Consider the following 23,954-nt stretch of genomic DNA (forward strand, 5'->3'; position numbering starts at 1 on the left):
TAGCGGCCACTTTATTGTTTTAAATTCAAGTTAGTACTTTCCTTTAGCTTCATAACCTTCAAGTCTGTCCATTGTCCACCAGATCTCTGGGGTCTTTCCTATGTGTTCTGGATGGCCTACTTCAGACGTTGAACCAGTAAGTCCAGAGGTGTGTGTGGAAGTTCCACTAGGGGCAAGGCACCAGCTAGGTCTTATGGAGAAAATCCAAGATATAGAAAGACGTGCTTGTTTGCATTTGAAAGTCAGATCAAGATTTTTCTTTTTGTATATTTGGGGAGACCCAGTCCTATGGGAAGCCATTTACATGTTATGTAGCTAAAGGTTTAAGTAAAATCTAGTGATGGTTTTGACAGAGGAATGCAAGAGAGAGAGAGAGACAGAGATGCCTTGTGGTCTTATTGGGGGGCCAAGGTGTGGTCGTGTGGAAGGACGGCTGGTGGAGGGTCGCTGTGAGCTCCCTGAAGTCAGCTTGCTGTCCTCACTCCCTGACGTCAAAGAGTATGATGTCAACCCTGATGTTTTAGTCTCTGAAGACTACGGCAAGGGAGAGAATGGAGATGTGAAATGCAATACCGGGGGCACAGGCATCTAGGGGGATGGCCTGGGTGACAGCAGGGCAGAAGGCAGATGGGTGAGAAATGGTCGTGGGGATGGGTGGAGACTACCCAGTGCTCCGTCCCCGAACTAGCAGCTGCCTGCCTGTGAGGCTCTGCTTTGGTAGAAGATGAAGCTCCGCGGGCTGAGTGATGGCGGCTCCTCGTGCTTGAACAGAAGCAAGGACGGTACTTGAAGAGAAAGGTAAATTTGCTGCTCCCCCACTGAGGACCAGTTTCGGGAGGCAGAGGGGAATGTGCTGTAAAGCCAGGAATCAAGAGGAGAAACAGAACCAGGGCGTCCTGGGTGAGCAGGAATCAGGTGGGAGGAGTCAAGAGCCTGGAAGCCAGGGTCTCAAGCTCCTGTGCTCAAGGGGACAAGGGCCAGCTGGGTGGGGGCCTGGCAGCGATGGAATCATCTGAAGGGGGCAGCTTCTACTCTTCTCCAGCCCACTGGTCCACATGGGACTACAGACCTGCCGTGGCCAGATCTTCCTGGTTTTTAGGAGCTACTGGAAATTGGGGTTTTTCTGTAAAATCTCCCAATTTATTTTCTTTTAAGGATTCTGTTTATTTGACAGAGAGAGAAAGAGAGCACAAGCCCAGGGAGGAGCAGGTTGAGAAAGAGAGGGGGAAGCAGGCTCCCCATTGAGCAGGGATCCCGATGTGGGGCTCGATCCCGGGACCCTGGGATCATGACCTGCGCTGAACGCAGATGCTTAACCGACTGAGCCACCCAGGAACCCCCAAATCTCCCAATTTAAAAATGTTAGTTTGGATTAAAAAGAATGACCAAGCAGCCCAGTTGTAATGTGCGTGCAGGATGGATTTGGCTGAGCTACAGCAAACCTGTGATTTCTGCTGTCAGACGGAGCATCTTCTCACATTCCACACCTGGATTCGGGTTTGGGCTTTTAGTAGAAGGTCCCCCTCTGAGAGCCTGCATGGTTAAGGTCAATGTCTGCCCGGGGGTGCGGGGTGGGGGAGGGTGTAGATGGAAGTGGGAGGGAGAGGGGGCGGCTGGCTTGAACACACTGCCTTTTGAAGTCATCCTCTCCTGGAGAATTGTTTTCTCACACCAGAGAAGTCCTGTGCAGGCTTTAAAAGACCACGTAGGTGTCCGATTGGAGTAGAAGTTAGCTCTCAGACTGTCTTATTTCCCCGATCCATAAGGAGCTCATTCCTGAAAATGGCTGCGGTGGGAAGGCAGACTAGAAGGGGATGCCAAAAGACTCTGTAATCGAGATGAGTAACGTTGCAATGTAATATTTTAAAAATCAAAATTGATGTCAAAAATCCATGCTGAACCAAGAATGAAAATAAGAATTTTAAATAAAGACAGGACCAGTATTACTCATTTTTCCTTTTTGCCTCAGGCTGTGGTGTGGCTCTGCGTGGCCCTGTTGGTATTCATTCTGTCTTCATTAGAATTGTCATCGTTTGCTCACCGTGGATGCTTTTTTATTTTTATTTTTGCACTTGTTTTCATTTTTCAAACCATTTCATGGACATATCATTTCATCAATTGCTGAGTATTTTGGCGCTGTCCTGGGTCTAGCTTCATTCGCCTTATCCACATTCCAGGCCTGTGGGAGCCAAACGCACCTCTCTCTAATTTATAATATCTCTAAATTATAATATTAGCATATTGAATTATAATAGTAGCATGTAGGGAGATCATCCCAGGATGGTCTGAGGTCGAGGTGGGTTTGTTTCTGGAACGTAGTAAAGGATGTGCCTGCTTTTTGGATTAGACTTCAAAAGGTTTCAGTGCTTACATTTTGTAGTCAAGCTTTTATTACAATGGGCGTTGTCAGCATGTGGCGTTCGTGACGAGGTGACTTATTTGTTGTAGTCTGCCATCGTGTCTCTCTGTGTCACGTGTAGGGCCTGGCACACAGTGAACGTGTACTGCCCCAATTCCAAAAATTAAGAATCTTAAGACAGAGGAGCTTTAAGCCAAGTGTGGGGCCCTTCTGAGCACAGGGTCTCAGGTACACCCATGAAGATGGCCCTGGAGGTCACTGGGGTGAGCATCAAAAAATGCTTGACTATTAGAGCCGGAACGGGGGCTGAGGTATGACCCAGTTCATCCCCCATTTTACAGATGGAGAAACTGAGGCACAGAAAGTCCAGGTGACTTGCTTAAAGGTTGCAGCACGAGTTAGAGGAAGAACTTGGATTGGTTCCTGGGCCTCCCAGCCCAGCGACGTTTCGTCTTCCACCCCTAGGTCACCCCAACCTTGGCCAGACATTTGTGTTTTCACGCCTGTGGGTGCCATTGACCTTCTGGGAGGTCAGTGGTGGGGGGCACTGGTGACCGGATTAAAAAATACCATGCAAATATTTTCTGGAACACAGCGTATATTCTACAAGTATTTCTTCTTCTTTTTTTCTTAAATAAAAAACATGTACAGGCAGAATTTCCCTAGAGCTACTGAGTCAGATGCGATGTTTTTATATAAAAATGATTACAGGTATAGTAAGCACGCTAGAGGCAGGGCCGGCAGTTGTGCAAAACACCAGATTTCAGGATATCCCTGACAAGTCCCATTAAACTGAGGGAAGTGGGGACCCCAGTGTTCCTCTTGGTACAAGCTTCTGCCAGATTGATCTCTCAGGGGGAAACTCTTTTGGGCACTGTGCCTTCATTCATTCGTTAAGCTGCCTCTTAGGGACTACCTACCACCCTATTCTAGGATGTGGGGATATAGCCAGAGTTGCCAGACAGAAATACAAGGTGCCTGGGTAGCTTTGAATTTCAAAATGAATCATTTTTAGCTTAAATGGGCCCCCCATAATGTATGGAACATACTTACACTAAAAAAATGTGTTGTTCGTCTAAACTCCAAATTTAACTCGTGTCCTGTATTTTTATCTACTAAAGCCCCAGATATGCCAGTGATCAAAGCAGACACACAGCCTTGCCCCTATGGGGCTTCCATTCAAGTGAGAACAGGTAATCAACAGGTGAACGGATATACAGATGAGTACAGTATACTGTAGAGAAAAAGGCCATGACAACACAAAGCAGACCATGGGAAAAAAGAATGCCAGGGACGCTATTTTTATTGGGGAGGTCACAGAAGGTCTCTCTGAGGAAGTAACATTTGGGCTGAGGCATGAACAGTGAGGGGCTGGCCTGGCAAACACCCACAGGAGCAGGACGTGCAAAGGCCCTGAGGTGGGGTTGTACTTGGCATTATCAAGGAATGGGTGGATGAGCAGGGTGGTAGAAGGGGGTAAGAGAAGGGATGAATGGTGAGAGATGGTCGTCTAAGAGAGCTGGGGCTGGAGGCAGCTTGTCCAAGGTCTCATAGGCCAGTGTATTTGTATTTAATTCTAAACTTAATGGGAAGCCACAGGGGCATTTACGGGATCTATATTGTGCGAAGATGCCCGTGGCTGCTCTGTGTCAAGGCAAAATGGAAGAAGCAAGACCAGGGAGGAGGTGGCTGCAGTTGTGCAGTTGTCCAGGGAAGTGGCTCGTTGGGGCACGAGGTTGGTGAGACACAGTTGGGTCTAGGTTACATTTTGAGATAGAGATGTCCAGATTTGCTGCACGTTTGTCCATGCGTGTGAGAAAACGAGAGGGATCACAGGACTACTCCTTGGATTTTGGTGAGAGAACTGGATAAATGGGGGTGGGGGTGGCAGTGATATTTGAGCTGGGAGGTCGGGAAGCAGAGAGGTTTCAGAGCATCACGGGGCTTGCTGTGGACCCGGTCACTTTGAGATGCTTGTCGGACACCCGAACGGAATGTAGGGTTGGCAGCTGGACGCGTTGCCCGATGTAAGGGGCGAGGTCCGGGCTGCCGCTGAAGATGAGCTTTCTGCCAGAAGGCAGAAAGGAGCATAGAGCTGTGGGTAGTGGGTCCTTCCAGCACCCACCTGAATGGGCCTCAGGACTTAGAGCCCAAGACCAATGCTCCTCTGATATTCGTGTTCAGGGGGAATCAAATCGTGCCTAGAAGAGGAAAAGAGATCACTCAAGCATGACCAAGGACAAGGGTACATGTGTGTGTCTTTTGCGGGCTGTTGCTGTTTCCAGCACCCTTCCCGAAGGCTACGCTCCCAGAGCTCCTTGTCTCCTTGGCTTACGGGTTGCTTCCTAATTGGTCTTCCCGCTTCAGCCCTTTTCCCTGCAGTTTCTTCTCCACATAGAACCTAAGCATTTCTTTAAAAACTTGAATATGATCTTGTCACACACTGCCAGACACTGTTTGGTTGTTCCCCATTGCTCTTATGTCCAGAATTCTCCGCATGGTCCCCGGGCCCCACTTACTTCCCAGCCTTCCCTTATACCTTATTCAGGTTCCTTAGTACCTGCCACTCCAGTCTTCCTTCAGTGCCTCCAACACTTCATACTTCCTCCTGCCTCAGGGCCTTTGCACATACTTTCCCGCATCTGGCTGCTAGTTCTTCTTCTCACTATTACTGGCCACCTTCTTGACGACTTTTGGGCCTCTGTGGAAACATCAGTTCCTGGGGAAGCCTTCCCTGAACTCTGTGTATCTACATTAGGTTTCCTTGCTACAAGCTCTAGCACCTTCTCCTTTTCTTCATGGTGCTTACCTTGGTTTGCAACTATACGTTAGGGTAAGTGCTTGTTGAAGTGAGCTGAATTCCTGGAGCAGGGCCAGACAGTACCAAGGTGTGCTAGAAGTTTCAAGCTCTCAGGGGCTTTGCTGGCTACCCCTTGCACTTTTGTTGGAAAGGCTGGAGAAAAACAAAGAGGCCAGGGCCTCTGCAAGGAGGTCAGGCACAGGGCAGAGAAAGGTTGACAGAGCTGCACTGTCAAAGGCCTCCATCCCACCCCTGTCCCCCCGGGGTGGGGGCACTGAATGCATAAAGGTCATGCATTCTGCTCCTAATCCTTGCTCCTAAGAGCACAAATTATTTATTTTGGAATTTAAAATATGTCTTCCCCCCAACCCAAACCTCCACCTTCAAGGTCGCCCTCCAAGAAGAAAAGCTTCTCACTTCCCATGGCTCTAGCAGAAACTGTTTTGGGTCAGGGCTAGTCTGAACCTATTTCTTTAAAGAGCCTTTGATCATTAGGGTGCAGATTCCAAAACTTAGAAGCTTTGAAAATATATCCACTATTCAGAGGAACAGCTAAGGTAGTTAGAGTCTTTTTCTATTTTTATTTTTTTTAATTAATTTATTTTAGAGAGCGAGTGCTTGGGAGCATGGAGAGAAGCAGAGGGAGAGGGACAAGCAGACTCCTTGCTCAACAGTGTTGTTAAAATCTAAGGAACTAACACACACACAGGAGAGTTAAACTCTTTTTCCAGCTGTCCATCCATCCCTCCATCCAAACATCCACTTTTCCATTGAGCCATTGATTGATCCAGCTACTATTACCTAAACATCTCTTCTTCTACCAATTGATCAATTAATCTATGTATGTATCCACTGATGAATCCAACCAAACTTACACTCTTCCTTCCATCCATCCATCCATCGTCCATCCATCCATCATCCATCCATCCATCATCCATCCATCCATCCATCCATCATCCATCCATCCATCCATCATCCATCCATCCATCATCCATCCATCCCTCCATTCATCCATTATCCATCCGTCCATTCACCCATGCACCCATGCATCCTTTCAAACACCCACTCTTCCACTCATCCGTCTATCCATCCATCCACACATCCACTAGACATAAAGTTGTGTCTGAATGGGGCAGTCATGACCACTGCCTTAGTAGGTCTCATAGGCTAGAGAAGATGAAATCTCTTTTCAAGCCTGGGTCATTCATCCAGTTCTTTGCCAGGTGTGGGGGTGGGGGGACAATTGGGTTGATAGTTTTGCCAAAATTATCTCAAGAGTAGTTTCCCAAAGGAACACTCTGGGATGCTATTATCAGAAGCGGGAATGATTCCGGGTAGGCAAATCAACAGATGTCCACTAGATTAGAGGGGTTTAATCATTATGGGTGGGTGATGAGAAAGGACGTGGGAAGGTAACACCAGCCCTTCTTTTTTTCTACACCATAAGGACAGGCTTGTTCCTTTGTTTATCCCTGACTACATTTCAGGATTTGGACTTTGGGTGCTATCATAAGGATCCAAGAGCACCTATCTCCTTCTAGATACTTGGGTCTAAGTGTCCCAGTCTGGCTCATCACTCCCTCCTTCTCCATCTACATTTATCAGCCTCTCTAAGATGTTTATTGGCTACACCCAGTGTCACTGTGATTATAATTAGGAATTAAAGAAGAGAATCATTTTCTGCTCGGACAACCAGAAAGTATTTCCTAGGTCTCTGAAAGTTGGTGAGTCCTGAGGCCAGGCCTGGGTCCCTTGAAAGGAAGTGAGAATCTAAACCAGTGTTTCTCATCCCTGGCCACACATTGGAAGCATCTGGGGAGGTGTTACAAAACCCTGAGGTCCAGGCCCCACGTTCAAACATTCTGATTATAACTGGTCTCTGGTGGGGCCGGGCCATTGAATTTTTAAACAGCTCTCCAGGTGAATCAAATGCATGACTGGGGTTAAGAACCACTAGTCTAAGTGCAATCTAGAAAACCCTATTCATTGCTGTGTCTCTTTGCTCCCAGGATATGAGCATGGTGAGGGTAGAGATACTGTCCTGTTGATGGCTGGATCTCCAAAAGTGGTCGCAATGTCGGGTACTTCATGGGCTCAGCAAATATTTGTGGAATGAGTGATGATGCCTGGCTTGGCACAAATCCCTTAATGGATCAGAGAGGGCTCCTTGTGAAGGATACACATTCCCCATCCTTCCTTGCCTGTGGGGAAGGATTTGAGTCATTCCCCACATGAGGTCAAGGTGTGGTTCTCTGGGAATCCTAGAGCCTCTCCCACCATATCTTCTGGGATTCTCAACACTGGCTACAGTTTAGATGCATCTGAGGTCATTAAAAAACAAAACAAAACAAAACAAACAACCTTTGGTGTTCTGGTTCCCTGGGGGTTGGTCTGAAGCCTAGACACAGGCATTTAAAAAGTGTTCCAGGGGATTTCTGACATTCTGTTAGGGTTGAAGACCACTGTTCTCATCTCCTTGTCTGCCTCTGTGAGTCTATTTTCTGACTTCAGCCAACTTGGTCAGAGACGCTTGGGAGTGTTTTATTGGGAGTGGGGGGGGTAGGTGGTACTGGGTTCTTACTCAGTGTTCCTCAAAAGTACTTGTTCTTAACATTCACCTTGGGTGCTTATTTCAAAATACACCTTCCTGAGCCTCTACTCCAGACTTACAGAGTCGGACACTCCAGTGAGAGCCTGGGAAGCTGTGTTTTTAACGTGTCCAGATGTACTTGTCACCAGCCAACCTCTCCAACTGCACTGTCCTCCTCGCTTGGAGGGCACACAGAGCCCCTTCCGGCTTTAGCTTCCTTTTGGTTCCACTGCCAGATCCCCCCCCCCCCACCTGACCATCCAAGAGAAGAAAGCCTCTCCAGGGGCCAACCCTTACTTCATACTTCTGGTGATTCCTCCCAGCACGGTTCAAGATGATCTTTCTTCTCTGGTGTATATCACCTTCTTGTCTGCCCCTACTCCTGACCTGAGCTTCTCAGGGCGTCAGTGCCTGGTTCAGGCTGGGTCCCTGGCACCAGACACCTGACAGGGGGTCTAAGAGGTACAGGTGTCAGGGCGGGGCTTCGCTCTCAGAGTATCTGGCATTCTTTCCCGGGTCCTGGGAAACTGCGTTCAGGGATCTACAGGTGACTGAACGGTAGGTGAAAGTCATGCCACAGCTGTGGGCACCCAGAGACCACCCCTGGAGGCGAAGTCTGTGGCGGAAGGGAATGGGTGCCCCCCCACCCTCACCACCTGCGAGAAGGAAGGAAGGAAAAGAATGGATCAGCTGTTCATTTAGGGCACAACTACAAGTGGCAGGCGCTTTCCCGTCTAGGTCCCGGGTCCTGCAGGGCCGCTGCCTCCCCGCGGGGAGGGAGGGTGGGAGGCGGCAGGTCGCAGCGCGGCCGCCCGGGAGTGCCCGGCGGTGGTCCCGGGCTGTTGCTCGGCGCGGGGCCCCGGTGGTGCGGCCCCGGCCGGCGGGCGGCCTCCTTCCTCCCGGGCGCCGGCCCGCCCGCCTCCCCCTCCCGCGCTCCCTCCCCCGGGGCCCGGCTGGCGGCCCCGCCCCCGCCGGCCCGGCCGCCCTGTCCCCGCCTCCCCCTCCGCGGGCTGCAACAGGTGCCTCCCGGAGCAGGAAGCTCGCGCCGCCGCCGCCACCGCTCAGCTCGCCGGGCGCGTCCAGGACCCGCTGCGCCAGCGCGCCATCCCCGGGCCCGCGTGCGTCCCCTCGAGGACAGGGACCCCGCCACCTCTCCGCTCCGCTTCCTGCCCCTTTCCCGCTACCCGCCCCCCCGTCCCCCCACGGCGAGGGGCCAGGAGAGGGCCGAGCCCGCGCTCGCCCCCCGCCCCGCCACCACCCTACCGCAGCTTTGCGCGCCATGGACGCCCCGGAGCAGCAGCCCGACCCCGACGGCGGGGACGCCCCGGGCCATGAGCCCGGGGGCAGCCCCCAAGACGAGTTCGACTTCTCCATCCTCTTCGACTATGAGTATTTGAATCCTATCGAAGGTCGGTGGAGGCTCCCCCCGGCCTGGCCCCCCCGAGCGCGGGCGGGGGCTTGGGCCTGCGGAATGGGCACGGGGTCCCGCTTTGGTCCCCATGTCACACTTTCCGGGGCGCGGGGGGGGGCGCCTGGAGGGAAGAAGGGAGAGTGCGTCTCCCCAGGTGAGAGGGAGGTCATGAGGCGTCTGGGACTGTTGCCACCCTTAGGGGGCGGTAGGCTCACTCTTGCCCAGTAGGGCGTCAGTCTCCAGCTACTGGTGGCTTCTCCCGGAGGGTCGCCAGCAGCAAAGCTGGAGGTGGCAGGGGCCTCAGCTGGCTCTGGCCTGCTGCAGGGTCTTCGGAGGGGAAAGGAAGTGGTTGATTTGCCTCTGGAGGAAGGAGTCGAGGAGGCCAAAGAATGGAGTCAGTAGGGAGGGGACGTGCCCAAAGAGGTTGCTGCTGAGCCCAACTCTTGGGGCCTGGGACACGGACCCTCCTCTCCCGGACAGCCAGGTGGCTGACTTTGTCAGGGACTCGGTGTTGAAACTCCTGAAGAGTTTGTCTAAACCTGATGCTGGAGGGTGGTTTGGCTTCAGGGTGAGGGAGCCCGCCCATCTCCTCCCTGAGTTCCGTGGCTGCCTTTGTGAATGAGCAGGAATGGATCAGTCTGAGCTTTGTTACTGGTGATCCCCTAGCCGCCTCCCATCGCCGTTGTGATGTGGGGTTTGGGCGGGCGGGGGGGGGGGGAGGCTGGCATGTGGACTCAGGAGGAAGAAGCCTGTTCTTGCCTCAGCGACCTGTCAGTCTCTGCTCGTAGGTCCCCGATGTGGCTGGGGACTTCCCCAGGCTGGGCCATCACTTCACGTGGTCTAGCAGGAGCATTTGTCGGAAGGAGGAGGTCGTATGCCCAACCTCACTGTATTTTTCTGGTTAGCAGGTTGTCTTGGAAAAAACAGCAAAAAAGAAAACACACACACACACACACACACACACACCACCCACCCCCACCCCCACCCCACCCCCAACCCCAACCAGGCTTCCTGATTTTAACAGCCCAGCCCAGCTAGTGCTTGCTGAAGCCTCAGGGGCAGGCCTGTTGGTAACTTCCAGATGCATTCGGGCTTGGCCGCATCCGGAGTGCAGGAAGGAGTGCAGGAAGGGGTTGCGCGGGCTGCTTTGTGTAGGAGTCCTTTTCACGGGTATCTGGGGGCTCGGTGCCTCCTGGAGATGTTATGTCAGGCAGGTGAATGAGAGGTTTTACCTTTCCTTCTCTCCTGGTCTTCCCTGGCCACGTTAGGTGAGGGGCTTGCTTTGGCTTGGATGCCAAGTCAAGATGGCAATTAGTAAATTATTCTGTATTTTGGCTGGAGATGGAAATAATTAGTCAGCAAAAGAGACCAGTCTTCTCGAGTTGCAATCTGGAGGCCATCCTTTGCTTTGAAAAGATACAATTAAGAATCTGCAAATGATCCCTTTAAGGTTCCTTTAACATCCGTGGTCTTTGTTTGTTAAGATTAAAGTCATGTTTTGCAGGGAACTAATACTCACACCCCTCCCAGATTCACAATCAGCTCACTTTTTTTTTTCCCTTCTCCCCCCCCCCCCCTTTTTTTGCACAGGGGAGATTTCCGGGGAAATAGTTTCCAAGCCAGATCTGATGGGAGGTGCTTTTTATAGTTTTTCTTGGCAAGTGGTGCTTGGTGGCCGCCAGATGGGTATCTAAATGGCCACAGTGAAAAACCCTGGAACCATTAAAACAAAACAAAAAAAACCCAAAAACAAAAAAACCCCAAACAAACAGCAAACTATTTTTTGGAACAGTTTGAGAGTCAGAGAACAGTTGTAAAGAAAATAGAGGGAGTTGCTGTACCCCGAGCACCCAAGTCCCCATTTTATTTACATGACATTTGTATGGGTGTATTTGTTCCCATTCATGAACCAATACCGATGCATTATAATGAGCTAGAGTCCATGCTGTCCTGCTTGTTATGAGTGTGACATTTCAGAGGCGCGCTGGTTAGATCAACTCTAGAGAGTGCCTCAGTTAGGGTCTTTCTGGTGTCTCCCTCATGGAAAGACTGGGGCTGTGTGTTTGGAGGACAAAGGCCACACAGCTGAAGGGACTGTGTGCATCACATCCTATCAAGGGTACCTGTTATCAACTTGATTGATCACCACTGATGCTGACCTTGACCAGCTTGGCCAAAGTTGTCTTTGTTGGGCTTCTCTATTGTAAAGGCCCTCCTTTCCAAACAGTGCTCTTTGGAAAGGAGTTCCTGCCTGGTGGGGGCTTTGCTCTGGAATCTGAAGGTGATGCTTCCTTGCTGCAAAGTAGGCGGCATCGTGGCTGAGGAAGAGAAGGGCTGTTGGGAGCGTTGGGAGGCAGAGTGAGCTCTTCCAGATGTGGGACTGGCTCTGGCTTACCCAGATGTTAATGGGGTCACCTCTCTGCTTGTGAATGGTGGAACTCCCCAAGGACTGACACTAGCCTTTAGCTTGCTGTTGGGCTTTGTCCCAGGTGACGGTACATGAGTGATGCGTGTGACGGCCACTGTCAGCGCTGTGCCTGAGCTTGGCAAGAGTCAAGAAAGGAGAGGTCCGGTGGATGGAACAGACGTTGGTGATGGTCAGAACTTGGTGATGGGGCTTAGGAATTTGGGGGAAGTCAGAAGCTCATTTTATGGAACTGGAACATCATAACAGATGCGTATTAGCTCGTGCAATGACCCTCCGACCCTAGCAGGCGGGCACTACTGTCGCCCTTATTTTAGAGGAGACAGTGAGGTGTGGAAAGGGGAAGGAATTTTCCCAAGAGAGCAGGCCTAGTAAATGGCAGAGCTGAAACATGAACTTGGTGGTTCATGTGTGTGTCCACTGTGTGCAGGTTCATTTTGCAAGATGCAAAGCAGCTTGTAAGGGGCCTGGGACTCTGGCAAGACTGGAGTTTAAAACATTTACCGACAGAGTGATCTTGGGTGAGTCATTTAACCTCTTAGGACCTTGGTTTGCTTATCTATCAAATGGCTGAAATAATAGCATTTATCTTAGTGGGTTGTTTGCCTTGAATGGCTTGACCCATTTATTTACTTAAGATTTATTTATTTATTTGAGAGAGAGAGAGAGAGAGAGGGAGGAAGGAAGTGGGAGGTGCAGAGGGAGGGAGAGAATCTCCAGCAGGCTCCATGCCCAGCGCGGAGCCCGACATGGAGCTTGATCTCATGACCCTGAGATCATGATTTGAGCAGAAATCAGGAGTCAGACACTCAGCTGACTGAGCCACTCAGACGCCCCTGACCTATTTAAGTCAATACAGAGTGTGATTTGTTACTAGCGTTTTATTAAACCCTTGGCTTTTAATAGAGGTGCTCAGTTAATGTGAGCCATTACTCATTTACTCATCTGGCTATCTGTCGAGCATCTATTATGTTAGCTCCTGGAGCTAATAGGGAGTAAGACCCAGGCCCTGCCCTCACCGAGCTAGAACCTCTAATTATGCTTCTCTGATTTTCTCTTGTCTAATGGCCTTCACTAGAAATACCTTCATCCATCTGCTACATAGTAGTGGGAATGGTAGGCACCCTTGCCTTGTTTCTGATCTGGGCAGGAATACCTTTGGTGTCTACTTTAGGACTGAAGTGTATGGATTTTATTATGTCAAGGAAGTACCTACCCGTTACTATTTTCTTGAGGGTTTTGCTTAGGAATGAGAGTTGAATTATGTCATAGATGTCTTGGGTGTATGGAAAAATGATCTTATTCTTCTTAGATCTATTCGCATGCCGACTTACACTAATCGATTTCCAAATATTGAACAATTCCTGGTTTAAACCCCACTTGGTCACTTATGGTGGTGGGCTGGTGTCTGATAATATTTAAGGTTCCTCTTGGCAGTATTCATGAGTGATATTAGTCTGTTAGGTCCTTTTTGGTACGTTACTAGGTTCGGATTTCTTTCCTTTTCCATGCTCGGGGACAACGTGTGTATCCCGTTTCTAAAGGTGTGATAGAATTCCCCTGTGAAGCCACCCGGACCTGGTGCCTTTTTATGGGGTTATTCTCTGATTGCTGTCTCTCTTCTGTTCTCTGTTGTCTATGGGAATTGGTCTGCTTTGCACTTTCTGTGTCTACTGGAGTCAATTTTGGTAAGCCATGCCTTTCTAAGAAATTATTCATTTTATTTATCTAGGTTTTCAAATTTATTTGCTTAGAGGCATGCAAAGTATGACCCTTACCATACTTAGCTGTCTGCCTCAGCTGAAAAAAGTAACAAAGAATGAGGACAGAGCTGGGGGAGTCTTGACCAGTGCTCCTAACCTCATCGTGGAGGGAAGAGAGGTGTGCTGGTTGTCAGTGGACAGATTAGAAGTTTTATTCCTTTGTGTGTGCTCAAGAATTGAATGAAATGAATTAGTACTTCTCCCAATGTCTAAAACACTGGGAGAGATGGATGGTCCTGGGAGTCCCTATCACCTCCGGAAGTGCCCCATCCCCTCTGGACTGTGTTAGGGACTGACCCACTGGGAGTGATCCCTGCTGGTAGGCCTCAGTGGGTCTGGTGTGTTCCCCCTGATAAGCTAATGTACATGGCACCAACTTTGACCTTTCAGAACTCCTGGTCTTACAGAGTCAATTCTGGTGGTCCTTAAAACGTTTGGGTCTCAGCCCCAATGCAAAGCTAATGAAAGCCACAGATCCCACATGCACACACACTGTAGGAGCATGTGTACACACCTATCAGGCACGTACATGCTGCGCGGGTGCATAACCCGTGCACGGCCCCCTCCACTTCCCCTCTGCCCTCCCCGTGCCTTTCCTACCGTTTTCAGGTGGACTCACAGACCCCGCTGGAGCCCATCCCCTCTTGTCACCTGCATTTCCACTCAGGAACACCTGCTCTCAACCCATTCCCGGGGACAATTAAAACTTCATTCTTTCAGCAAACACTCGCTAAGTGCTGGTTTGGTGCCAGCCTCCGGAGGTGGAGGGGGGCGGTGTGTAGAGACAATTAGATGTGGTCCTCCCCTTGCCTGGCCCCCAGGCCAGTGTAGGACACAGCCTGGTAAACAAATAGGGACCAAGGAGGTGCCGGGATAGAGTATCATGGGTTTTTTTTGGTGCTTGCTAAAAATAGAGTTCTACCCTAAGCAAGCAGGTTCACTAAACACATGTGACATTCAGAGACATTGCTGTCTGTGCGTGGAGTTAAGGACGGGCCTTGTTAAGCCTGCTTTGTACAAATAGCGTCTCCAGGTGCAGCCGGGAAGGTGAAATGAGGGCTAGGGGTGAGCCGCTGCCTTGTCCGGGAGGCGAAGGAAGTGGGGAGAAAGTTGCCCTAAGCATTCGTCACTACCGAACACATGTCATCTGCGCTTCCAAATTCAAGGTCCTTTGTTCTGGAGGCGACTGGGAGGGAGGCCCTTAAAACCTTAGAGCCAATTTGGGTTGGTTCCCGAGGTGTCCTAATCCTGTAAGGTGGAGGGGCGCGGGCTGAATATATTTGAAAAACGCAGTGTTGTGGCCGGTGGTTCTCAGTCCTGGCTGCGCGTTAGAATCGTTTAGTCGCATTTGGAACCAGGGAAGTCAGACCCTTTGCGGGTGCGTTACCTTTGTGGAGTCATGCGGTGGTAGATGGCAGGGCGGGTCTCGAGCCCAGGCAGCTGGGGTCCTGAGTCCCTGATGTCAGCACTACAACTCAGCTTTGGGGTCGTCCCAGGTACTGGAGCCCGGGCCGACTGTACCCCTTATATTGGATATTTACGGAATCATGAACTTGAGGTTTGCTGCTGTCCTCAGGGGATTATATTCCTACAGCAAAAGTAGCAATGATAAAGGACAGGGAATCCATGGGAGTTCTGTCATTTTTATATTTTTTTCTGCTTCCCAGGGGATCGATGTGCATGCCTCCCGGCCCACGTGTTCCCCCAGCCCCAGAAGCCATTGGCTCAGCGGGTCAGAGCACCAGGTCTCAATTCAGAGAGCTCTGGTTTGAAATTCTGATTTGGATGCCTCCTACCTACATGACCTTGGCCAAGCAAAAGTCCCCGGCATTAGCAAGCACATACTAAGTTATTGCTAAATGGGTGGAGGAAAATTATTAGTGGTATGCCTAGGGACATGAGATTTTGCTTCTCTGGGCTTGTGTTTTCTTGCCTGTGCCGTGGGGATGGTGATTGCAGCGCTCACCTGCTGGGGCAGATGTGAGGTTACCGGGAGGCAGTGCGAGCAGAGATTGGGTGGCCGTGGCTGTGGGCTCTGGGGGAGCTTCCAGGTCTCCTGACTTCCTGCCTTGGATGAACTCTGAGCTTTAAGAGAAGACCTGCCCAGAATAAAGAAGATACTGGTCCTTGGGGAGGAGCATCTGGCTGCTGGGCTGGGGTGGGTGCTTTCTACCTTTTTTTTTTTTTTTTTTTTTTTTTTTAAATTTATTTATTTGACAGGCAGAGATCACAAGTAGGCAGAGAGGCTGAGAGAGAGAGGAGGAGGCAGGCTCCCTGCTGAGCAGAGAGCCCGATGCCAGGACTCTGGGATCATGACCTAAGCTGAAGGCAGGGGCTTTAACCCACTGAGCTACCCAGGTGCCCCGAGTGCTCTCTACCTTAACGCACCTTCTGTACTGACTGAAATACTGAGGCTCCTGCCTCAGCCCCAGAACCGGGCCGGCTGCAAAACCTTTCTCACTGTCCAGACTCTGGGGCTCGGAGGTTCCCCTGTGGCTGCCTTTCCTGGGGAGGCAGGGTTTCCCCAGGTGGTCTGCCCTGGGGTCCCATGGGACCCTTGAACCAGGGCCAGGAAGGAGCAGCCCTGGAAAGTGCAGTGGGATGGAAGCCTTGTGGCTTCCCCCCATGGAGGGACTTCCTCCTCCTTCCTCCCCAGCACAGGAAACAGCCACAGGCTCCGCAGAGCTCCAGCCAAACTTGGCTTTCCCAGGCTGGTGTGAGGTTTGTTTTTTCTGCTGACTGTTCAAACTGAGCTCAGGGAAGAAGGCGAGACTCGACCCTGGGGCTCTTCCCGGGATGGGGCAGGGGCTGCGCGCTTCCTTACCTGGAGCAGAGCCCAGTACGGCCCCCCACCCCCAAAGCAAGAACAACTGCCTTTGACTTTTTCCTGAATTTTTGCAGTGAACTTTACCCAAAATATGGAGACGTAGCGAATTGATAGAACTTCACATTTCCACCACCCAGCTCTAATTAGGAGCGTAAGCCTCACCCTTCACCCCTCCCCTCACTTACTCTCGACGCTCCTGCCCCCAGTTACTTTAAATCAAATTCCAGATGATACACTGTTTTCGTTAATAACCGGAGTAGTCCGTAGCTCTCCAAGATAAGGACTCGAGAAAAACCAAATGCCGTTATTGAACTGAAAACAGAACCATAATGACTTAATTTCAAATGTCTAGTTGCAAATTCCCCGCTTGCCTCACAAGGATCTTTTTTACAGTTAGTTTGTCCAGATCAAGAGTCAAACGGAGTTTCATGTTGTATTTGGTGGATGGAATCACTGCGTCTCCTTCTAGAAAGGTCCCCATCGGTCTGCTTTCTTGCTGTTTCTTTGCAGAAGAAACCAGGCCAGTTTTCCTGCACCGTTCACCATGGGCTGGATTTGGCTGGTGGCGTTCCTGGGGTGTCTTTGAACATGTTCCTCTGTCCTTTACATTTCTTATAAACTGGCATTCAGATGAAAAGCTCCATGGCTTGGATTTTTATTGCTTCCCCCTCAACCGCTTCCATTATGGGGGAGGGGATATATACCCAAAGGCAGGCCTTTGGAGAGACAAGCAAAGCAGAGAGATGACTTTTCCTGAGGTGGCCTTTGGGACCCTCCCGGCCTCCTAATCTGGGTTTTGGAGGAAAAGCACATTTTCTCCACTGGACCTATTTTCGTTAAGATGCATTTCTAGAAGCCAGCCCTTCCCATGTGAATTTTAATTGAGCCATGCCTGGGTGAGCTTTCTGAAGGGAAGAAAGCCGCCTGCAAAGCTCAGGATTCATAAAGGCCCTTATCAAAACAAACCTGCTTGGGCACGCCTGCAGGAGGGGGGCAGTGTTAAATGAGGAGGGGAAACACGTGGTCTGCGGTGCCTGTAACCGTGGTGGCCGTAAAGACTACAGGCAGGGAGGGGCTGCTCACCTGCAGGCTGCTGAGAAGGTGGGCCTCGGTCGATCCCCAGAGGGTGATGTCACCTCTGTTGCCGGGGACAAAGGAGGAATGCCATTAATGACCGGGGTTGGCAGGGCCAATGATTAAGCGTGCCTGCCCCTGGGAGCAGGGCACCACAATGAAAACTGCCCCTGGAGAGGGGGGGAAGTGTAAATAAAGAATCTGTCCATCAATCCGGTATTAATTTTAAATCTCTGCCCCTGGCCAGGAGTTCAGGGGCCCCCACTGTTCTCAAGGGGGAAGTTTCCACTTGGAGTTCAAGTTGGCTAAAAAAAAAAAAATGGGGGGGGCCATCAGCTTTTCACAGCTGTGCCAGGGGTTGTGGGACTGAAGGGGGGCAGCTTTGAGGGGCTGGCATGAGGCCGAGGGGTCTTCGCTGAGCTGCCTGGAAAGTGGGCGCCCTCCCGAGTCCCCTTGCGCAGGCCTGTGACGGAGAGCTGGGTTAACCGTGGCCAGCGCTGTTTCTGAGGGAGGATTATCTGGAGTCTATTTCTGGTTAGTTCTGACCAGACCTTTCCTTCTCCTTTTGGTGAGGAAGCTGTCTGAGCTGTGTCCTCTGTCACGCACCACGTGGCCCGTGTGGAGGGATGGTCTCTCCTGTTGGAAATGGGCCTCGCTAAGTTCCGTTCGGTCTTGCACGGCTGTCCTTAGAAAGAGGGGCCATGTCGTCTGGTGACCGGACAGATAAATGATGGGTTCATCCTATGGGGAGGTACGACAAGGTGATTAAAAAATAATAATAATAAAATAAAATAAAATAAAATGTGGCCGCACACCAGACGGATGAATGTTAGAATGTTGGACGAAAGACACAATCTGTCCATGCTGGAGATGTGACGTTCGAGAACAGGCAAACCCGGTCTGTGGTGCGAGAAGTCAGGCCAGGTGAGTGTGCCTGGCTGGTGCGGGCTGGGGGTGGGGAGCACAAGGGGACCCCCGGGTAGGATGGAGAAAATGGGCTCTATCTTGAATGGTGGGTGACCGGGTCCATGCATATGTAGGAAGGCACGAGAGGTGCATCTCACATTTGTGCATTTTACTGCGCACGGCGACGTCTCAGTTTGAACACCAGCTCTGGCCCTGATTGTTTTGGGATTTGGGGTGAATCTCTGCACCCTTAAGCCTCCGTTTCTCTCTCTGTAACACGGAGGACTTGATGACACCTGCCTCCCGGTGCGGGGAGCGTGTGAGCTGCGGAGACGGAGGCAGCAGGCGGGAGGTAGACAGAGGAAGGTCTCGAACTTCTTGAAACAGGAGGGGCCCTTGGGATGACTGCACCGCAAGAGGTGGGTCTTCCCGCCCCAGTGCGAGGGTGGAGATGACGCCTGCTGTCTGCCCGCCGCCTGGGCCCTGCCGCCTCCATCCAAAAGCTGACCTCCAGGCCTGTGGGCTGCGGATTCTGTCCGCTTCTCCATCCCTCTCCGAAAGGAGTGTGTGTCCGCCGGCGGGTGCGTGTGACTTCGCACACAGCCATGCCAGCGGCCCGTCTGTGAGGCCGATGGTTTGCAAACCATCCTGGGTCTCGTGTCCCGGGCGCCCGGCCTCATGGCAGGCTGCCTGGGAAGCGGGACCGAGCCTTCTTTTCTGTCCTGTCTGGTGAAGGCAGACAGCTGTCTTCTCTGGGACACGGTCAGCAAAGAGCAGAGCGTTCAAGGTGGCTTTTTCCAGCAGTTCCACATGGGCGAGACAGGATGGTAAACTGCCTTTCTTCCCTTTCTGGAATTTCTGGACCTGACTTATCTGGATGGAATTTCTCGCCTTTCATGCCCTGCGTCTGTGTATGTCATCTCCGAGGGACGAGTGTGACAGCCAGATTCCCCGTCATCACACACACACACACACACACACACACACACACCCCTCACAGATGGGAAACCCAACGGCCATTCTGTGCGTGCGCACGGTGGGGGCCGCAGGGACCTGGGGGGACCGGGCTGTGGGGAAAGTTCACTGAGCACTGAACTCACTACTGGGGGGCAAAGCTTGAGGTAGCTTTGCGAGGAAGAACTTTGCTCTGGGTGGTGCGGCCCTCCAGGCGCTCCTTGGGTGACCCCTGTCAGCCCCCAACACACGGGGGCTTCTCCCCTCTCCTCCGGCCACACTCTGCGGGGCCAGGCTGTGGCATCCTCGGTGCTGTCGTGGCAACAGACTGTGATGACTCAGACCCCAGGCCTGGGACTCGCACCACCTTGGGGCGTGAGCTCATCAGGCGGCGGGTCCACCACCTCAGACAGGGACGGCCCGCAGCCCCAGGGCCTTGCTGCCAGGCCAAGGGGCGTCTGGTTTCTGGGCTATGACCTGGCTCCTGCCTCCAGGTCCTTCAGGCCAGAAGGCACTGGTTCTCCTTGTGCCTCCCCTCCCCCCAAGGACAGACCCTGCGGTGGTTCCCTACCGGGGTTTCTATTTTGGTCATTCTATTCTGCTTCCTGAACATTCCACCCCCCCTCACCCCCCCCCCATAGCTCTAGGCAGAGAAGATGTTCTCTTGCTGTTCCTTTTTTTCAAGAGTGATCTGTTGGCTGGTGGGTTGGCACCGAAAGGCCGCCTCAGACTTGGCCGTGTGTCCCCGGGGGTGAGCAACAGGCCTGCGAGAGGCTCCAGGAGGAGAGGCGCTGGCAGAGACCACCGGGCGGCCTCAGTGGGATTTTAAAATAAATTGTTGACTCAATTCTGGGGCAAATGGAGGGACTGTGAATATTTCAGAAGAAAGGAATCTGTGTCCTTAGCTGTCAGTTGCCTTCTGATGGAGCTCCCAGAGCAGATCTAACTTTTGAGGTACCTCATAATTCCAGGCTTGGGGTTAAGGGGTCACCATCCAAGACATAGTCCCTTTCGTGAATAGCAAGCTAGAATGACTGTTAGGAGTGAGGGTGGAGGAGCCAGACAACCCCTTAGAAGCTGTGTGACCTCGGGAAAATTAGTCACCCTCTCTGAGCTTCATTTTCCCCAGTGGTAAAATGTGGAAACTATCACCTGCTTCACAGGGTTCTTAAGAGACAAACATTTAATATGTACTCAGTGGTTCTTGGTATAAAGTAAGTGGTCTAGACATGTTAGCTATCATCCGTTTTTGTAATGGCGAGTAGCTTACCGAGTCACTCACACTTTAGTCAGATTTAGTTGATCAGCTCCCAATTGACCGAGGGGAAAGAGTAAAAGCATAAAATGGAAGGGGTATTGGAGGCCTTCTTGACATACTCCCCGTATTTTTTGAAGGCTAGCTGAAAAAGGTTTCCCAAAGTACTGATTAATCCATCTTTATTTTTTATTTTTTAAGATTTTATTTATTTACGCGAGCGAGCGAGCATGGACAAGGTGAGGGGCAGAGGGAAAAGCAGACCCCCTGCTGAGCAGGAGGCCCCCAACGTGGGGCCTGATCCCGAAACTCTGGACCTGAGCTGAAGGCGGACACCCAACTGACTGAGCCACCGAGGTGCCCCCAACTTATGTTTATAAACCGTTCTTCCCTTTTTCTTTTAAGTAGACCCTGTGCCAAGGTGGTGCTCAAACTTAGGACCCCGAGATCAGGAGTCACATGCTCCACTGACTGAGCCAGCGGGACTCCCCACCCTTCTTTCTTTTAATGCATTTGGAGGCACGGGGGGGCTAGTGTGTGTCATGCTGGCAAGTTGTGAAATAAAGCAGCAGGAGCCCAGAAATGGCAGAGTTTGCATTTACAAAAGCTCTCTGCCAGTGACAGTAATAACGCTGCCACCACCACTGACAGCACCACACTGATAGATCTCATTCCTCCGGTGCTTATTCTGTGTGTTTCAAGCTCCATGTGGACTTGGTGCATTGTCACTGACCTCATCACCATGAGAACTAGGGGTTCCCCTGGGCACACAGCCAAGGGATAGGGCTCCCCTAACTCTGTGCTAGGTGAGACCTGGATGTCAGTGGGGGCACCTTGCTGATGTGGGGCCAGGGGTGTCTCCCTGGTGATCTCATCCTGCAGTCTCCTTGACAGTGGTCAGAGGCCCCCCCACACATGCGCAGGGCCCAGATACTGGGGGGAGCCCTCCGGAAAGCTGAGGAAGGGGAGAGTGCTAAGAATCGGGACTTCCAATGTCTGCTGCAGAAATAATGCACCTGCTGGGGCTGACGGTGGGCTGACGGCCCCTTGCCGAAGCATTTTGGGTTGGAGGGCCCGGATGAATGCTTCCATCTGTCTTGGGACCTCTGCTGTGTGCAGGCCCTGAGTGTGGCCCCAGGGCTGTGCAGCATAGAAGGGGGGTTCTCAGCTGGTGTGGGGGTGTTCTGCCTGGCGGGAGACATTTGGCAATGTCTGGGGACATTTTTAGTTGTCAGGACAGGGAGAAAGGTGGGGCTATTCCTGACATTGAATGATTAGAATTTGGGGGTGCTGTTGAACACCCCATAGCCTGAAATAAGAGAATTATCTTGCCCTGAATGCTGCTGGTTCCAAGGTTGAGACTCCCTGGCCTGGTGCTTGATGGCACTCTTGGCCTGCCAGGTTCAGGCGGTGAGACCTTGGGCAAGTCCATTCACCTTCTTGTGTCTGTTTCCTTATCTGTAACGGGGGTACACAGAGCCCACCTCGTAGGTGGTTGTGAGCATGGAATAATTCACTGCATGCCTGGCATGTAAGTTCTCCAGCTGCTTTTGAGGTTTATTATTATTATTAATGAGGTATTTTGAGGTTTATTATTATTAATGACTTATGACCCCTATCTGCCTTCAGAAAGTTCAGGCTTGTAGGGCCACAGACAAGTAAGCTGTAATCGATAGACTTCATGACAGGATTCTGTAGGTTCTGTAGGATCTAGTCTAATCTGGACTAGGGAACCAAGGAGGGCCTTTAGGAGGAGGTGGCCCAAGTGTAATCTTGATCAACAAATAATGGCTGGCTAGAAGTGAGGATAAGAGGTTTGAAAGGGAGCTCCTGGCAAGGGGAACAGCATGTACAAAGACATGGAGGCACAGAGGACATAGAACAGCAGCCACTGAGTCCCCTGTCACGGCTTCTACCTTCTTCCTCTCCCTGGGTACTGCTGCCTTACATAAGGGTTGGGCATCTCCCACGGCAGATATGATTTTATGTGGCCCACTGATGAGTACACTGCATGTAACCGGTGCCATTTTTTTTTTTTTTTTTTTTTTTTTGCAGTGCTACTTTGCTTTGAATGAGCCCAAGGTAGGGTCTCAGTTAGGTGCTGCTGTGTCTTTAACACCTTTCTTTCTAGCACTTACCATTCCCTTCCCCCCAGCTCCAGCCTTCAAAAAGGCAGGCTTACTGGGGTTGTGGAAATATTCTACATCTTTATTGTGGTTGTGGTTACAAGGGTGTATAACATTTGGCAAAACTCATCAAACTCTCCATAGTCAAAATCTGTATATGTAAGTTCTACCTCCATAAAAAGAGAGCATTCAGGGCCAGAAAATGGGTGGGCCTCCCGGTAGAGCCTTTGGCCAGCCACAGTGTCTTGAACCTTGAATTCAGTAACTTTTATTTTTATTGTGTTTTTAACCCTACCTTCTATTTATGGAGGTGACACAGATTTTCCATTTGTGGTAGTGGTATAAATTTTCCTTTAAAAAAAATTAAAGTACTATGTGAGTGAATTTAAATATAGAAATATTAAGTAAATAATATTTACCGGTGGTATAGGGATATCACAAAGATCACACAAATGGTAAAAAGAGTGAGATTTTTGGGAACCCTCCTGAAAATCCGATGGTTCTAGGATGAAACTCACGTTGCCCTGTGGCTGTGTGGGCATGGCCGTGACCCTGAGGGGCTGGCTGTGAGGGGGGCAGAATTACTGTGCAAGGAGGGTGAGCTGAGAATCCTAGCTGCTCACACAAGGGTGTTTACGATGAGCCCGGGATATTGACCGTCAGGCACCCAGAGGGCCGAGAACGGAAGGATGATAAATTACCTTCACATTCCCTGCTTGGTGTGAAACTTGCAGAATCTCGACAGGAAAACGGGAACGGAAAAACCTCTGCTGCTTGGATTAATTAAAACCAGCGTAAATGCTCTGGATGCTTTTGCTGAGCAAACGGTCCTTTCTCTTTTGTGTGGCTGCCAGCGAGTGTGAGTGCTGTGTGTTTTCGTGGCGGAGTTTCAGCGACTGCTCACGTCAGGCCTGAGGGGGTGTTCCTGATGAGACCTGATGCTGTTCATCTGATAAGGCCGGAATTTTTGCTAAGAGACTTTTTGTGGTTTGTTGGGCCGGTTCACAGGGTAGTGGATTATCAGAATGTTGTCGGACATGGATTTGATGTTGATCTCTCGCTAGATTAAAAATCTGCCCTCTGTTACCTGCCGGGAAGGTGTGTGTGTGTGTGCGTGTGTGTGTGCGTGCACACATTGATACAAGTTGTGATCCACTGCCTCTTGGTAAGAACTCAAGACCCTACACACCGCAGCTACAAAAACCAAAAGATTTCACAGCTGGAAGTAACCAAGGAAACCGATCTAGTCTAGTGCTGTCCTGTGAATGGGAAGGTTGAGACATAGAGCCGGTGAGGGACTTTTCCAAGGTCACAAAGCTAGTTAGTGGCATGGTAGGACTAGATCTCCATTTCCTGCTTCTGTTTATCCTGTATATCCTGTCATGTCACCTCCGTGCCCTGCCACCTTTAAAATAAAATAAAAACACATTTCTTTTGGGAATTGTATTTCTTTTCTCAAGGTCA

General features: G+C 51.0%; 1 protein-coding gene across 1 annotated transcript in view; it reads left to right on the forward strand.

Annotated features, from left to right (window-relative positions):
* Window positions 1-9,028: 9,028 nt before the first annotated feature.
* The window catches only part of NFATC2 (nuclear factor of activated T cells 2), a 139,895-nt gene continuing 124,969 nt past the window's right edge, over window positions 9,029-23,954 (forward strand). The window contains exon 1 of the mRNA XM_044262822.1: window positions 9,029-9,158. Coding sequence (XP_044118757.1) covers window positions 9,029-9,158 — 130 coding nt within the window. The remainder of the gene's footprint in view (window positions 9,159-23,954) is intronic.

Source organism: Neovison vison, chromosome 8 (genome assembly GCF_020171115.1).
Source record: "Neovison vison isolate M4711 chromosome 8, ASM_NN_V1, whole genome shotgun sequence".
Classification (NCBI taxonomy): domain Eukaryota; kingdom Metazoa; phylum Chordata; class Mammalia; order Carnivora; family Mustelidae; genus Neogale; species Neogale vison.